This window comes from Panthera onca, chromosome D4 (assembly GCF_046562875.1).
Source record: "Panthera onca isolate mPanOnc1 chromosome D4, mPanOnc1 haplotype 2, whole genome shotgun sequence".
In the NCBI taxonomy this organism is placed as follows: Eukaryota; Metazoa; Chordata; class Mammalia; order Carnivora; family Felidae; genus Panthera; species Panthera onca.
The window spans coordinates 89,475,559-89,490,563 of NC_138351.1; the positions used below are offsets into that span (position 1 = coordinate 89,475,559).

A 15,005-nucleotide genomic window follows, 5' to 3' on the forward strand; every position below is an offset into this window, starting at 1 on the left:
GGGGCGCCTGGGTGGCTCGGTCGGTTAAGCGTCTGACTTCGGCTCAGGTCATGATCTCATGGTCCGTGAGTTCGAGCCCCGCGTCGGGCTCTGTGCTGACCGCTCAGAGCCTGGAGCCTCTTTCAGATTCTGTGTCTCCCTCTCTCTCTGCCCCTCCCCTGTTCATGCTCTGTCTCTGTCTCTGTCTCAAAAATAAATAAACATTAAAAAAAAAAATTAAAAAAGAGCAAAATGAATTAGAGTGGGAAATAATTCCGTCTCCTAATTCCATTCCCCTGCCCAGAGGGCCCCCCCCCCCCCCCGCAACCGTGACCAGTTTCTTTCAGAGTTCCCCAGTACAGGTTTACGTTTAAAAAAGCACAAATGATGCAAACTCCTCACTGGTCTGCATCTTGCTTTTCCCACCTAGTAATATTTTTTGAAGATTGCTTTCCTGCAGCGCATTTAGAGCCATCTCATTCTTATTAATGAATGCCTCGCGCGGATGGACCATCATTCACTGAAGCAGTCCCCTGGGGGTTGAGTTTTAGGTGGTTTCTAATCTTTGGCTGTTGTAAATAACACGAGGTGGCTTTCACACCTTTAAAAAAAAAAATAATGTTGGCACACTGTATGAAAACATTTACAGTAGCACCCAGTCCTCACTGGTAACAGAAGATTCTTGAAACCCTACTTACCCTCGCTAGAGGTGATGCACTCTTGGTATTTTGTATTCCATTCAGTTCGGTTTCATTTTCTTTAAAAGTTCTGGCCAGAATCCCCTCAATTTATTTCGTAGACCCCCTAGTGGGTCACATCCTGCGGTTTGAACATATCGCACATACTTTGTTTTGGGTATAAGTGTATGCGAAGTAAGTTGCTGGAACTGATTGAAGGTTCTGTGCATTCAGTACCTGCGTAGATGTTGGGGCGCCTGGGTGGCTCAGTCGGTTGAGTGTCCGACTTCGGCTCGGGTCATGATCTCGCGGTTGACGAGTTCGAGCCCCGCGTCGGGCTCTGTGCTGACAGCTCGGAGCCCGGAGCCCGCTTCAGATTCTGTGTCTCTCTCTCTCTCTCTGCCTCTACCCCACTCACAATCTGTCTCTGTCTCAAAAATAAATGAACATTTAAAAAAAAAAATTTATGTGGGTGTTGTCAGATTACCTCCCGTAGAAATTGGACAGATGTGTTTCCTCCCCTTGCTTCTGGTGAGACCTGCGGCCTCTATGAGAAATGTAGGAGGGCTTGTGTCCCTCCGCCTCATCAACACTGTGTTTAGCAGGCTCGTGGAAACCTCTGTCCCGGATGGGCCACGACGGTCTCTCGTAACGTGTAACGTATGCGCATCGTGTTTTGAGGGATCCCTGTACCATTTACTAAATTTATCTTTTCCTGCATGTTTGAAATATACCAGATTAGCTTATGCATTTTGGGTCTGTCGATCTGCTCTCTGTTCTCTTCCCATACCAGAATTAAAGTATGTTTCAATGTGGGGTAGGGCTGGGCCCCTCCTCCTAACCCTCTTAGCATTTTTATGGCTCTCCTCACCCAAAACTAATGCATGTGTATTTCTCTTTTTCACATTCTTCTCTGTTGTCTTTCGCGCACATCCCAAAGTCTTCTGGCCAAAGTCCTTACTGCTGCTACCTGGTGCTTTTCGTGACGGCAGAGGTTTGTACAGGAGCACAGGGGCTTGCTGATGTGTGACCACAGACCGGCCCTATCAGCTTGTGTTTTGGGGCCTCGTCCTACCCCGGATGTGGAGCTGGGTCCTTCCATTCTGCAAGGGTGCATTCCAGGGTGGCGGGCCCTGTGAAACCGTGCCTTCAGACCACAAGGGTTCCTCTGTAGTGAATTAGAAGAGCAGAGCACCCCGCCCGTGAGGGAGGTGATCTCCCGGAGCTGACAGCTTGCTTCCCATCGGTGCTGTTTATTCAGCGGTAATCAGTTGAGGTCTGTGCTGCGCGGGGCCCCGGTTTCTCCTCCCCGGAGTTGTTTAATCAGGCATCCTAGGAACAGATTCGGGCAGGCATGATCTAGTTTGACGACTCATGAGCCGCCGGTTGGTCCAAAATACTGTTCAGAGGGAGAGAGTAAGGCCTGCGTGTGGGATACATGATTCAGGGAATTTGAGAGGCGTCCGATGAGGATGCCAACCCGTCGGTCGAAAAGCCGGCCAGGGGTGTGCCAGGGGCTCCTTACATTCCGGGTTGGAGCACAGGGAACTCATTCGACCGGGCGGTGTCCGTCACTGGGCGCCTCACCCGAGCGTGCTGGGCCTCCTGCCGTCTTCCCTCCCTGGCAGAGACCCCTCCCTTCAGCTGTCCGAGCACCTGGAGACGGCTCAGCCCCCGGGGTTATCGGGCCGGCCATCTGCGGAGGCGCCTCTCTGTGAGGCCTGCACTTGAGGGGCTGTGTGGGGTGGGATCATGTTCCTGGAATGAGGGGAACAGCGTCAGAGGTAGTGGGGGCGGTATCACAGCCACGCATGAGACCGTGTGGCTCGGCCCTGAAAAAAAAAAGAACTCAAATAGCAGAGCCTTGATGCAATCCTTTTTGGATTTCTGAGGGGAAAATTTAAGGTCGGTAGGAGGGACGGGCCGGGGTTGCATAAGTTTAATTCTTATTTTCAAACAGCTAATCTTCACACAACGACTGAATATGGCAGACTCTTCTGCAAGGCCCCAAAAGATTTCTTTGGTGCCTCCGCCCTCTTGGCTCTGGACTGCTGCTGTTGTCATGTTCCTAAGCCTCGACAGCAGTTGTGGCCGGCCAGTCGGCCCCGGGGCTCGGGGAGCTTCGAGCTGGACTCTTGCACGGGCCGCACCAAACCGAGCCATCGCCGCTCCTAGGACTCTTGACAGTCTGGAGACCCCCACGTACCCTGGGGTCAGAGTGTCGCGCTCTGTGCTTTCTCCGAGCTCCCTGCCAGCTCAGTGGAGTCAAGGGCGCATTCCTCTCCGCCAGCCCCCTGCCTGGATCATTTTTAGTTCTGGCTATTTGTGTCTGCACTTTATTTACTTCTGTGGGATGCCACTGTCAGGTTCCACAATTCCTTGTAGCCCTTGATAGAGTCTGTCCTTTTCTTCAAAGAAGTTCCCAGGCGACGCTTATCGTCACGGTCTGCCGAAGTGACAGGTTCAGGTTGACAGGAATGGAATTTGGGCTTAAGCTTTAGCAGAGGTGGCAGGACGGGCCGACCGCGCAACCTCTTGAGTTTTTAAGATTTACCCACCCTGGCAGTGGCTTGGCAGGTGCAGGCATTCCAGGGAAAAGCCTGCTAACACGTGGCTGACTTGCCCCTCGTCCGGGAGACTCGGAGCATTATTAAGTCCTGCTTAATTAGTAAGTCTTGCCTTCCTGCTGGACTCTGGAAGCTCTCAGGCCAGGCTGCCTGTAACCTGTAACCAGTACCTCCCGGGTGGGACTCCGGGGTCTGAGGCCCCTAAAGGGGGCACAGGACTAAGCGCTGATAAGCCTGGCCGTGTGGCTGTCAGGAGGAAAAGCTGTTTCTGGTGAGCTGATTTGACAGGTCCTATCTTTGGGGTTCCTGTGCGATCAGGAAGAGGCCCAGTCTCGGCTGAGCAGCCAGAGTGTTTATGTGATCAGGTGCGCAGGATAAAGACATGCCATTCATGATGCTAATTTCACTTTCTTCTCTGAACGTCTTGATGCTAATTTCACTTTCTTCTCTGAACGTCTTGATGCTAATTTCACTTTCTTCTCTGAACGTCTTGATGCTAATTTCACTTTCTTTGATCGGGCCATGAATTCCTGATGCAGACCACCCAGCTCACTAGCAGAATGCGGGGAACTCAGAACTAACCAGAAGGAAGCCTCCAGACTTGACTGTTAGAAGATGGTCGTGCACTGCGCTGGGAAGGGAGAGTAGTTTTAATATTTAATAAGCGTCGGTATGTAAATTTTATGCTGACAGATGAACTCTAAGTCACAGGGTCTGTACATTTAATTACAGAAAAGGATAAAGTGGGTGTGAGCAGCGAAACCTCCCGAAACTCTGAAATCTCTAGCAGGAAGAGCCTGTGAGGGAATCAAAGGGGACCAAGCACGAATTCTGCATAAACGAGGGCTTGGGGAGCCATTAGCATTCTGGGTGGTTGAGGGAACTCCATCCTCGGGTTGGAGAGCACTCCTTGCAAGCTGCCGGGGAGAAGGGGAGAAGTAGGTAATGAGCCTTGCTCCCAGGTGACCTGCGCCCCCCCCCACCCCCCCCCCACTCCCCCCCCCCCGCCGCCCTGGGGAACCCAGCAGGTGGACAGGCTCGTACTGTGCCAGTGCTGGGAGGGGGGGGGGGGGCGGGCTTGGATTCCAGGGAGCACTTCTTCCCTCTTGTCTACACTCCACGGTAGCGAAAACAGCTGCCCCAAAACAGGACGGCTTGGAACACTTGGCACCTGCAGTGAGGTAGTTGGACAACTGACAGATGTTTCCAGAGAGGGGTGGGATTAGGGGCTGTCCCCACATCCCACTCGGCCCTGCCCACTGACAGGTATGCCAAGGACGTCACCGTGTGGACGTTCGGCTCGGGGCAAGCTCCCAGGCTGGCAGTGCCTGTGCTCCCTGCCTCCTCCCAACACCGTGCGCCCTGAGCACAACTCCTCACGTGTCCCTAGAGCTGTTCACTCAGAGTCAGGTTCTCGGTGGGGCCTCCTGGTGGGCCTTCTCCTCACCCTGAAAGGTCCTGCCATTGGGGGGCACCGTCTTGCAGAGGGACGAGTCCCCCAGAGCTAGAGGCTCTTTCTCGACAGTTCTTGGGTTGCTCAAGAATTTTGTTTCGCTAGGATTGCAACCAAAAGAGTGTAAATTACAAACCCCTAAGTCAGAGTTGGCCACTGGCTCGCCTGAGTTTTAAAACTCTGTCATCTCCCCAAGTGATAAAGAATCCTATTTACCCTCTCGAGGGTTGCAAATGGCATCGACTCATGCATTCGTTAATATTTTCTTCTTTGAAAATACTTTAATTCTTTCCTATTACAAACTTACAGAAAGTGGTGGGGAGCCTCCCATAACCGACAGCCAAGGCCTTGGGCTGCTGTGTGCTTCAGGCTTTTTCTTCCGTTTTCTGTTTCCACCCCACCCCCCTCTTCTGTTTTTAGGTAATCAAGATACTACAGCTATAGGTGAGTCCTGTTCCCTTTTCGTCTTCCTGCCCCAGGCATCACCGCTCTTTCAAACCCGCGTTCCTCCTCTGTCTCTGTAGTCAGGGCAAGTCTTACGAACACCTAGTCATGATTTTTACTGTCCTTTCCCCCTTCCCACACTCGTTGGCTGCCCTTCATGAGCTGGTAGGTTCACTGATCCCTTGTCTGCCTGGAGCCCAGATGTCCTGTGTGGATTGCAACGTGGAATTGTTTAATGTGGAAGCACTCCCTCACCGCCTCCCTGAAACGAACAAAAAAAAAAAGAAGAAGAAAGATAGCTGTCACCATCACTACTTGCTGTCTGTCAGCTGCTCTTTTCCCTTCCTTTCCTGTGTGTTCAGACGAGAACCACACGTGGACGGGTTGTGTGCACTGGTGTCTATAATCTTTCTCCTCCCTTCCCCACGGCGGAGGAGGCTGTGTGGCCCTTGTGCACCCCCGATCCATTCCTGGCATGGGCTGACCAGGGGCACCCATGGTGGCATCCAGCTGGGGTTTGCAAGCCTTGGCCTCTGGTGCTCCTTAGCCCAGATCGAGGGAGTGAGAATGAGAAAGAGATTTTTGTTTTGTTTAGTGATTTCCATCTCGGGTCACCGTTTAGATCTGGGTAATTATATAACTATAAGTAATAATTCTAGGTTTCAGGTAATAAGTGTAATTTTAAACAATTACTTTCTTGGGGCACCTGGGTGGCTCAGTCAGTTAAGCATCCAACTTCGGCCTAGGTCATGATCTCACAGTTCATGGGTTCGAGCCCCACATCTGGCTCCGTGCTGACAGCTCAGAGCCTGGACCCTGCTTCGGATTCTGTGTCTGCCTCTCTCTGTCTCTCTCTCTGCCCTTCTCCCGCTCAGGTTTTGTCTCTCAAAAATAAATAAACGTTAAAAAAAAACTAAAAACAAAAAAAAAAACTTTCTTTTTTAGTCTGCAAATACTAAGTTCTGCTCTTCGTTAATGTAATCAACAGGCATTTATTTAGTGCCTATTTGCTCATTTCTTGTTCTCCACACTGGGGATCCAGGATAAAAAGACCACTTAGGGCTTTGCTCTCAAGAAGCTGACATTCTAGAAGGTGTTGACAGACAGGAAGTAATCCAGCAGATAAACAGGGACCGATCAGCCAGCGGTAAGTATAATGCAGAGAAGGAAGGAAGGTGATTTGATGACTAGTGCTGGGTGATGACTAGGTCCAGTGGCACAGTGACAGTGACATTTACCCTGGGCTCGGAATGGTAAGGGAGACCCAGGCGTATGATGATTAAGTGGCCGAAGGATTTCAGGCAGAGGGAGCAGCAGGTGCAAAGGCCCTGAGGCATTTTATTGTATCTTTCTGCTTCAAGTAAATTACAGCACATGTCGAGGAGCACAGTCTAAGTGATTTTCTGCACACTCACTTAGGCTCAGCAGAGGTGTCTGGGTGTGTGTGTGTCTGTGGGCTGAAGGCTGTGCTGTCTCTGTTTCCCTCAGCTCTACGTCTCCTCAGAGAGCCGCTTCAACACTTTGGCGGAGTTGGTTCATCATCACTCGACTGTGGCGGACGGGCTCATCACCACTCTCCATTACCCAGCCCCCAAGCGCAACAAGCCCACCGTCTACGGCGTGTCCCCCAACTACGACAAGTGGGAGATGGAACGCACAGACATCACCATGAAGCACAAGCTGGGAGGCGGCCAGTACGGAGAGGTGTACGAGGGCGTGTGGAAGAAATACAGCCTGACGGTGGCCGTGAAGACCTTGAAGGTAGGTCTGGGGCTGCCGCCGCGGCTCGCGGCCGAACACGGTTCGTTGCTGCCGGTGGGCAGCCCAGGAAGGGCCTCTGCAGGCCTCGGCCGACCTCTTCCGACGGGTTCAGTCCCCCTCCCAGACTCCGTGCCTCCACGTAGGGCGAGTGCTGAGACACGCTGTGGTTTTTGGTGTAAAAAGATTAGTCATTCGGAGAAGTTTTTTCATTCCATGGCAAGAATCTTTTAAAGCCGTGGGTTTCCGTCCTGTCCGTGTGGCCTTTGAATCACTTCCTATTGAGAAGCAGGAGAAGGAGGGGAAAAGCTGTGAGTTTTGAAAGAAGGGGATTTAACCAAAACGCGTTGGACTCTCCAGTGGATGTTTGTTGGCAGATCTGAAAGGCAAGCGCGTTGGGCGTTCCTGGCAGGTTCCACCCAGTCCTGTGTAGTGTGAGTCCCGACTGCTGGAAATGGGAGCGGACGAAGGCACGAAGGGAACGTCAGGGCTTCTGACTCGGGTTCCGTGCCATCGTTCTCTCGTCTGCACTAACGCACGGTGTTCGTAGTTTCTGGGCGGGGTTTGAAGTTCTTTGAAACCTTGAGGCCAAGCAGCGGGTTTCATCTGGGGCCCTCGGCCTTCAGGATGTGATCTGAGCTTTTTACCTGTGGCCAGAGCGTCCCCTAGCGTTGACCTGTGCCATTTGCACTTGCTGTAAGCGAACCGATTACCCTGACAACCACGCGGAGGCTGAGGGGAGGCCCTCCTGTAGCCGTTGGACAAGAAGAAGGGAAACATCCACCCGGCTGGAGGAAGGGACCCCGGCGCGCACACGCTTCTCAGGAGCCCGTCGGGCACGTGCTTGGAGACCCGGGCAGCCAGATCGCTTGCCTTTCAGGGACTCTGTTACTTACCTGCCGCCTGTACTCAGACGTGCAGCAAAGTGGAAATTACAGTTTCTGGCTCGTGTAAAGTGATGCTTCAGAGAAAGACTCGCAGTCTGCAGTTCTAGACAACAAGGGTGCCTCCTGGCGCTCATATTGAACGTACCCCGTTAGACCAGCCCTTGGAGCAGGACTGACGCTTGTGTGTTTTGGGTGGGGGGGCGGGTACCGTGGTTTGGGGTCACTTGAGGACTCCTGGATACTTTCCAGACATGATTTTTTAAAAACTCAATAAACACTTAGCGAGACCCTCGTTTCTGCTTGCCAGACCCTGGGCTTAGCCCTAGGGTTGTGAGAATAGAGTTCTGCACCTCAGGCCAGCCTAGGTAGGTAGAACAGCGCAGTTAGGAGGAGAGACGGGCAATGACAGAACCTGCAGCGTGGGGTGACCAGGCCCGAGGCAGGAGCGAGGCGCCCTCACACCGCACAGGAACGAGGTGGGGCTGGGGGGGTACTGGTGAGCTCCCCGTGGTGGGGAGAAAGTGCAGGGTGGGTTGGTGCCGGAGTAGAGGAGCGGAGGCCTGGACAGAGGCGGAGGGCATAGAGCCCACGGTAAGTCACGGAGGCTACGGAGCCGGGAACGTTCTCCTGGCGGCAGTGGGGCGCAGTGAAGGGTCTGATCCGCAGGAATAAGGTGATTGGATATGCGCTGCACCGGCCGCTGCCTCGTCCCCCCACCCCCAGACCAGGCAAGTCCAGGGAGAGGCGTGTGCTTGTGCTCAGTGTCCCGATCTGGCACAGGGCTGAACACCAGGCCGGCCTCCGGGCCTTGACCAGCTTGAGAAACTGTTAAAGGCCCGGGCATCACCCACACGCTCGCCGGTATTTGCACACGTGAAACAAAGAGGAACAAAAGCACAGAATTCCTGGTTTCCACCCAGCAAGGCTTGTTTGAAAACGTTAGAAAGAGGGAGAGTTTGCACTACTCGAAGCGTGGGGAGGACACAGTCCAGCAGCTGACGCTGTGACCTTGGTTCCTGAGCTGCCGCCAGGGAGTCAGGGCAGGGCGCCTCCTGGAGGGACTTGTCTGGCAGTGGTGGCTTTCTTGTACCCGCAAATCAGACTTATCGGGAAGTTGGGTGCCTTTTAGAGTCTATTTCTCTAATGATACACTACTAAACTTTTGTTTTTTTATACTTTTAACGGTTTTCCCCAAGAGCCTTATTAACTTACAGTCCTACAGCCGGTAAAAAAGTACAGAATCCAGTTGTGTGGATTTCTCGGAGTCGTCACCCCAGGTGATAGCTAATTAGGGAAAAGGGAAGGCGTCAGATTCTAGAGATGTGTCAACCCAAAATCAGTACAGTACTGGGCAAGTGCGAAGTAAATTATCCCTTCTTCCTCCTCCTCGGCATAAGGCACATCTCTACAATAGGGTTCCCGCTTGTCCAGTAAGATTGATAGCACTATTTGGGGCATTTATCGCCCTTGGAGAGGTGAGGTTGAGAACCTTGAGTGGGTTCTAAATGACAGTTATGGTTACTGTTCATTGAGCTCTTACTATGGGCCTGCAGTCTGAGTGCCCCGCTCCGTGTGTAGCATCTCACTTAATCCTCACAGGCACCTTGTAAGGGAAGGGCCCGCCTGTCACTGCCATTTCAGGCTTGAGGAACGTGCAGTGCGGGCGGGCCAGGCAACTGGCCTGGTGTTACCTGCTGGGGAGCCGCAGACCCGGGGTTCCGGCCCAGACATCCTGCCCCAAAGCCCAGCTCCTTTCTTCTCCTCCTTTCCTTAATCGTCATTCCAGTTCTCACCCCTCGCACACCATGCAAAATACGTCAACCACAGTCATGCGTCTTAGACAACTCCCATCCCCATCCCCTCCCCCCATTCACTTCCCCTCGGGTGGCCTCTAGATCTCCCTTGCTCTTCAGGAGGACGCTTTGGAAAGCCCTGGCAGCTCTTGGCACCAGACCCCAGCCGGGCACCTGAGTCTCAGTCTGCTCCCCACCATCCCCTGGTCCGTCCCATCCTGCCTGTTTTGTGTCGCTGGCCCCTCAGAGGGCAGAGGCAGACCCTCTTGAAGCAGCAGGGGGTGGCAAGACCCTGCTTTAACCCGGACTCTGTGTTGATCCACCAGGCAGCGAGCGTTGGGTCCTGTACCTTCAGGGCCCGAGACCAGAAAACGGGAGACAGGAGGGTGCTAGGCTGACCCCTATGGGCGGGAAACTGGAATTACAGCAAAGGCCACCGACTGGACCTGCTAGTTTGAATTTTGACATTATTCACCAGGTCCTAGGCTTAACTTTACCTGCGTGTGATCAATGCTAAAGGTGGGATGTGCCTGAGAGAAACAACCGTCCGGTACAGGGAAGTCCCACGTTTCAAATGAGCTGTATTCCAGAAGTTTGTTTATGACCCCCCCTTTTCTTCCTATGAAGCCGTTCTGGAAGTCCTAGAATCGGGGAAAGACTGCTCTCGATCTAACGTGGCATTAGGATTGGCTCCTAAGCTCCTGACAGACTTACCGTTAGAAAAGTGGAAGATAACGTTGATGAAAAATGTTCAGGCTTAAATTCTTTACCTGTTTTTTGAATAGGTAACGTATGCACACAGTATCCTCCCCCCTGGATTTTTGTGCCCTTCCGGAAGTAGTCCACTTGTGGGTGTCCCTTCTAGCCGTAGGGCAGCATGCTGTGGACACTGCCCCGCACCTCCTGGTGGCCACCCCACGTGGCTCAGCACCCGTTCCACATCGGTATACGCACGGGGGTCTTGCTTTCGCGTGGATGTCTTCCGGCGTCTAGCAGCCTTCAGCCGGCATTTGTGTCCTTTCCGGTACTTTGCCGTTACAGACCGTGCCCCAGGGGTTCTCCCCGTTGGCCGTGAGGAGACTGTCCCGGTGCCAGTTTGCACGCGGCCAGCCGTGCCGAGAGAGTGCCTCCGTTGCCCTGCTCCGCCAGCCTGTTTTGGTTGGGGTTTTGTTTGTGGTGTTTTCCCCCAGGCAGTTGGTTCTACTAGAGAGCTGCAGAAATGAGCAGAGAAGCGAGGGCTCCAGGATGGCCCTGGACAGTCGCACGCGCTGGCCCTCTGACTTCTGAGGGGGCTGGGCGTCAGGGAGAGAGGCCGCGCCACCTGGAACCCACCGTTGCGCGCCCTCGCGGCGGGTTCTGTTCTGGCCGTGGGCTGGATACACCTGTGAACCCGAGGACCCGAGTTCTGGGGGCTCGGTGTGCGGTTGTTTCCGCGGATCTGGCGGGTGAACCGCTTTCCTCGGTCTGGCTCCGAAGCTCGGCCCCATCTCTGCAGCCCCGTCTCTGGCGGGTGCGGGATGCTGCTTCCCTGGGGTCGTAACCTTGCTCCCCTGCCACTTGGTTGAGAACCAGGGAGCGAGGGGGAAACGGACCTGTTAGCCCCTCCCCCCGGGGACTTGGTCCCTGCTGAGACTCAGGGAGGCACCCGTGGGACACTGAGCCGCCGATGTCTCCGTTATGCCGGAGAATACCTTTACTTGGGGGCGAGGCCAGGGAGCAAAAAGGGTGAATGAAGCTGGTTAGAAAACCAGAAAAACAGAAGATGTTGGGTCCAGAGAGTGCCTATCTGTGACACGACGAAAACGGCCGGCTTCTCAGCCGTGTTCGTTACAGTAAAAGCGGGTCCTGCCGGCTGAGTGCTGCCCGCGTCTGGGCGCGGTGCTCGGGACTCTGCACACGAGGCAGATGCTGCTGTTTTCCCGGTGTGTAGACGGGACCTTGTTCAGAGACCTCTCTTCTCTGGCGTGTGAATAACCGAGCTCTGTACGTGGTCACACAGCGGCAGGGCTCGATCCACGTAGCTCTGAAGCCATCCTTCTAACCACCCCTGTACCGGCCAGGCCTTCGTGTGCATCTGGGCCAGGCCAGTCGGTCCCCATGAGGAGAGCCGGCCGACCCACCTGACTTCCAACAGACAGGGCCGAAACTCCGCGTTCACTCAGTGGTGCTTTCACCCTAATTATCTGTGTTCATTTTACTCCGTACGTGGAAGATGTCTCTTTGAAAAGATGACGGAGGGGCGCGTGGGTGGCTCAGTCGGTTGAGCATCCGGCTTCGGCTCAGGTCATGATCTCGCGGTTTGTGAGTTTGAGCCCCGCATCGGGCTCTGTGCTGACAGCCTGGGGCCTGCTTCGGATTCTGTGTCCCCCTCTGTCTCTCTGCCCCTCCCCTGCTTGCGCTCTGTCTCTCTCTGTCTTTCAAAAATGAATAAACGTTGAAAAAAAAGAAAGAGTTTAAATGAAAGGAAAGGAGCATAACAGGATAGTTTCCCGGTTAACACAGCTACTAGAAGAGAATGCTGCTGGTAGCGGCAGCTGTAGGTTGAACCCGGCCGGATTCCACCAGGGGGAGACAAATTCACGCCAATTGCCCTGAAAGAAAAAAACAAGGAATTATTTATACCATCCACACGTGTGTGTGAGTGTGTAGGAATGAGGGGGAAGACAAAAAGACGGGCAAAAAGAGGAGAGGGATGGCTCCGAAAGCCGTATCGTTGTTCTCACGTGTCCACGCCTCTCAAGATCTGGAACGTGGTTCTTCTAGAAAAGCGGCAGGAGCCATCAGAGCCCACGATCTCTGTGAGATGGTTTCACTGTGCGGAGTTGGTTATTGTGGTGCTTGAAAAGAAGGAAAGCTCCACTTGCCCAGAAAGCTTTATTTGAGAGCTGCGTCGTGAACCTCCTGTTGGCCAGGCGAGGCTCTTGAGGCCCCCGGTCCCTACGTGAGCAGCATCGTCTCGGCGGATTCCAGAAGGCTTCCCAGCCCTTGACGGCAGCGCGTCACCCGGTGTTTCAGACGCGCCAACGGCATGCTCTGCGGAGCGTGTTAAGGAGCAGAGAGGACTCCCAAGAATCGAACAGCCAGCGGAGCGGTGGCAGGGATGAGTTCTTGCCCTCCGTACGGCTTGACACGGAGACTGCCTACGATGTCTCATTGACATCAGAGCAGCCCACGATTTTTAAAGAGCAGCCAATTGCATCTGAGTTTCAGCCTCAGAGAGCCCTAGACTAAGTGATAATGGGCTGACACGTATCCTCAGCGGTCACGCTCCGCTTGTAGACATGATTGGCCGCAGCGGGAACGTGCTGAGTAGAGGTTGACCTGTCCTCTGGAAATCTCCACGTGCAGGGGCAAGAATGGCGCGGCCACCGGGAGGCTGCAGTCGGGACCCTTTGAGTGCTCTGCCTCCTGAAGGGGCAGGCACGACCTGGAAGGTTCCGCCTTGAAAATAAGCCTGATGAAGCTTTGCTCTTGGGCGAGTCTAGTTTTCCAGGCGTTCACTCCCCATCTGCCACGCGGTCTTTCTCTCCGGGCAGACGTGGACTCCGTGTTGAAACTCGGAGGGTGGTGTCCTGCCTGTCTCGTTGGCCTTCGTGGCCAGGCTCTCGCATGCACGCGGGCCACGCCATTGGCCACCCGCTGGCTTCTGGTCGCGGCAGTCAGAGGACAGTGGGTTCTTTAAGTCCTAAAGAGGTTTGCCTGATGCAGGCCACAGCAAGCCTCCCGTGTAACGGGGCCAACTGTGGTGTGCGGGGCCAGGGGCAAGGCCCCCTCGAGTTGAGCCCCCACCCAGAGCACGTGAGATGGGGGGATAGCATCACGTTTGCTCTGGGCGTTTGCTAATATTCTTTGTCTCCGCGTGGCGTTTAGATACGGTGAACTTGCTAGAATATGACATCTCTGACAATACCCGTGAATCCGTCGTCAGGGGGGCTGCTGGGGAGGATTATTGTAGAACCCGTAAATCGACCCGGTGGATAGTGCTGATTGCTTCATTGAGACCCCCATAGCTCTGCATTTCGGGCATCCTCTGTGGTACAGAGTGTTTTGAGGTGGTATTCTTCTTTAGGATAGTATCGTTTTGTGTCAGGGTCTCTTTCATTAAATTGGGTACATTTCTGATTCTTCAGGTGATATATATATATATATATATATTTTTTAATGTTAAGTGTTTTAGGACTCCTTGGAAACCAGCCCTTCTTTAAGGAAATAGAACTATCCTCTGCATAGCAGCCCCCAGAAGCAAGTTGCCAATATATATTTATTGTTGGGGAAAACTCTTCTTTTTTTTTTTTTTCAATGTTTTTTTTATTTTTGAGAGACAGAGTGTGAGCAGGGGAGGGGCAGAGAGAGAGGGAGACCCAGAATCCGAAGCAGGCTCCGGGCCCCGAGCCGTCAGCACAGAGCCTGACGCGGGGCTCGAACCCACGAACCGTGAGATCGTGACCCGAGCCCAAGTCGGACGCTCAACCGACGGAGCCACCCCGGCGCCCCATCAAAGGGGAAAATTCTTTACGCCACGGGGGGCAGTAATCGATCCACTGCAGGCATCGTGCAGGTTGGCCCTGGCGAACCGGGGTGGTTGTCGGTCGAGGCTCCACTTGGTACTAACCGTTCAAGCTGTGCTTTCCTGCTCGAACACTTTCTTTGCTGAGACAACTTCCTCCCCTTTTCTCCCCCAGGAGGACACCATGGAGGTGGAAGAGTTCTTGAAAGAAGCCGCAGTGATGAAGGAGATCAAGCACCCCAACCTCGTGCAGTTGCTGGGTGAGTGAGCTCTCAAGAGACGGCCTCTCTCTTACGCCCCCTGGGGTGATGCGGGCGCTATGACAGAGGAGGGGAACGCGTCTGACGTGGACGTCTGTCCTCTGGCGACACTCGGCCCGTGGTGGCAAGGAGGCCGATGCGGGATGGCGTGTGCGTGGACGGAATAGGCCGTTGCTTTAAGTGGAGACCCCAAAGTCGTCCGGTGCAAGTCTCAGCCGGCCTCTGAGACCAGAGGTTTCGAGAGTCCCTTCGCTGCAGTTCTCCCGCGAGCAGACGTCGCCACGTGGGGGTGACATGGGCTGTGGGGTGTGCACCTGACCTTCGCTTCTGCGCTCGGTGGCGGCATCTTCTGTTCGAGTTCAGGGGCTCGAGAGGAAGAAAAGAGCGTGGCCACCTCCCTCCCACAGGAACACATCACAAGCCACGAGTGCTTGGGACCGTATTAGACGTCGGGCCCCAGACTTTGGGGCAGACACAGAACGTGTTTCGGGGGCTCTTTTCTTTCATTTTCTTTTCTGTTTTTTAATTTTTTTTTTTTTTTTATGTTTATTTTTGAGAGAGGGGCACGGAGTGTGAGCGGGGGAGGGGCAGAGCGAGAAGGAGACACACAGCATCCGAAGCAGAGGCTCCGGGCTCCCGAGCTGTCAGCACGGAGCCCGACGCGGGGCTCGAACTCGTGA

The 15,005-nt window shown here is 54.1% G+C and overlaps 1 protein-coding gene and 1 long non-coding RNA gene across 4 annotated transcripts in view; one reads left to right on the forward strand and one right to left on the reverse strand.

Annotated features, from left to right (window-relative positions):
- Positions 1 to 15,005, forward strand: part of ABL1 (ABL proto-oncogene 1, non-receptor tyrosine kinase) — a 143,596-nt gene that overhangs the window by 116,083 nt on the left and 12,508 nt on the right. For all 3 annotated transcript variants that reach the window (XM_078436353.2, XM_060608354.3, XM_078436354.2), the window contains 2 exons: positions 6,609 to 6,881; positions 14,241 to 14,325. In XM_078436353.2, coding sequence (XP_078292479.1) covers positions 6,609 to 6,881; positions 14,241 to 14,325 — 358 coding nt within the window. The remainder of the gene's footprint in view (positions 1 to 6,608; positions 6,882 to 14,240; positions 14,326 to 15,005) is intronic.
- Positions 6,876 to 9,310, reverse strand: LOC132662833 (uncharacterized). Its single transcript, XR_009602735.2, has 3 exons — positions 8,978 to 9,310; positions 7,775 to 7,868; positions 6,876 to 7,156 (listed from the first exon to the last, which is right to left on the reverse strand). It is a non-coding gene; the product is annotated as an uncharacterized LOC132662833 (long non-coding RNA).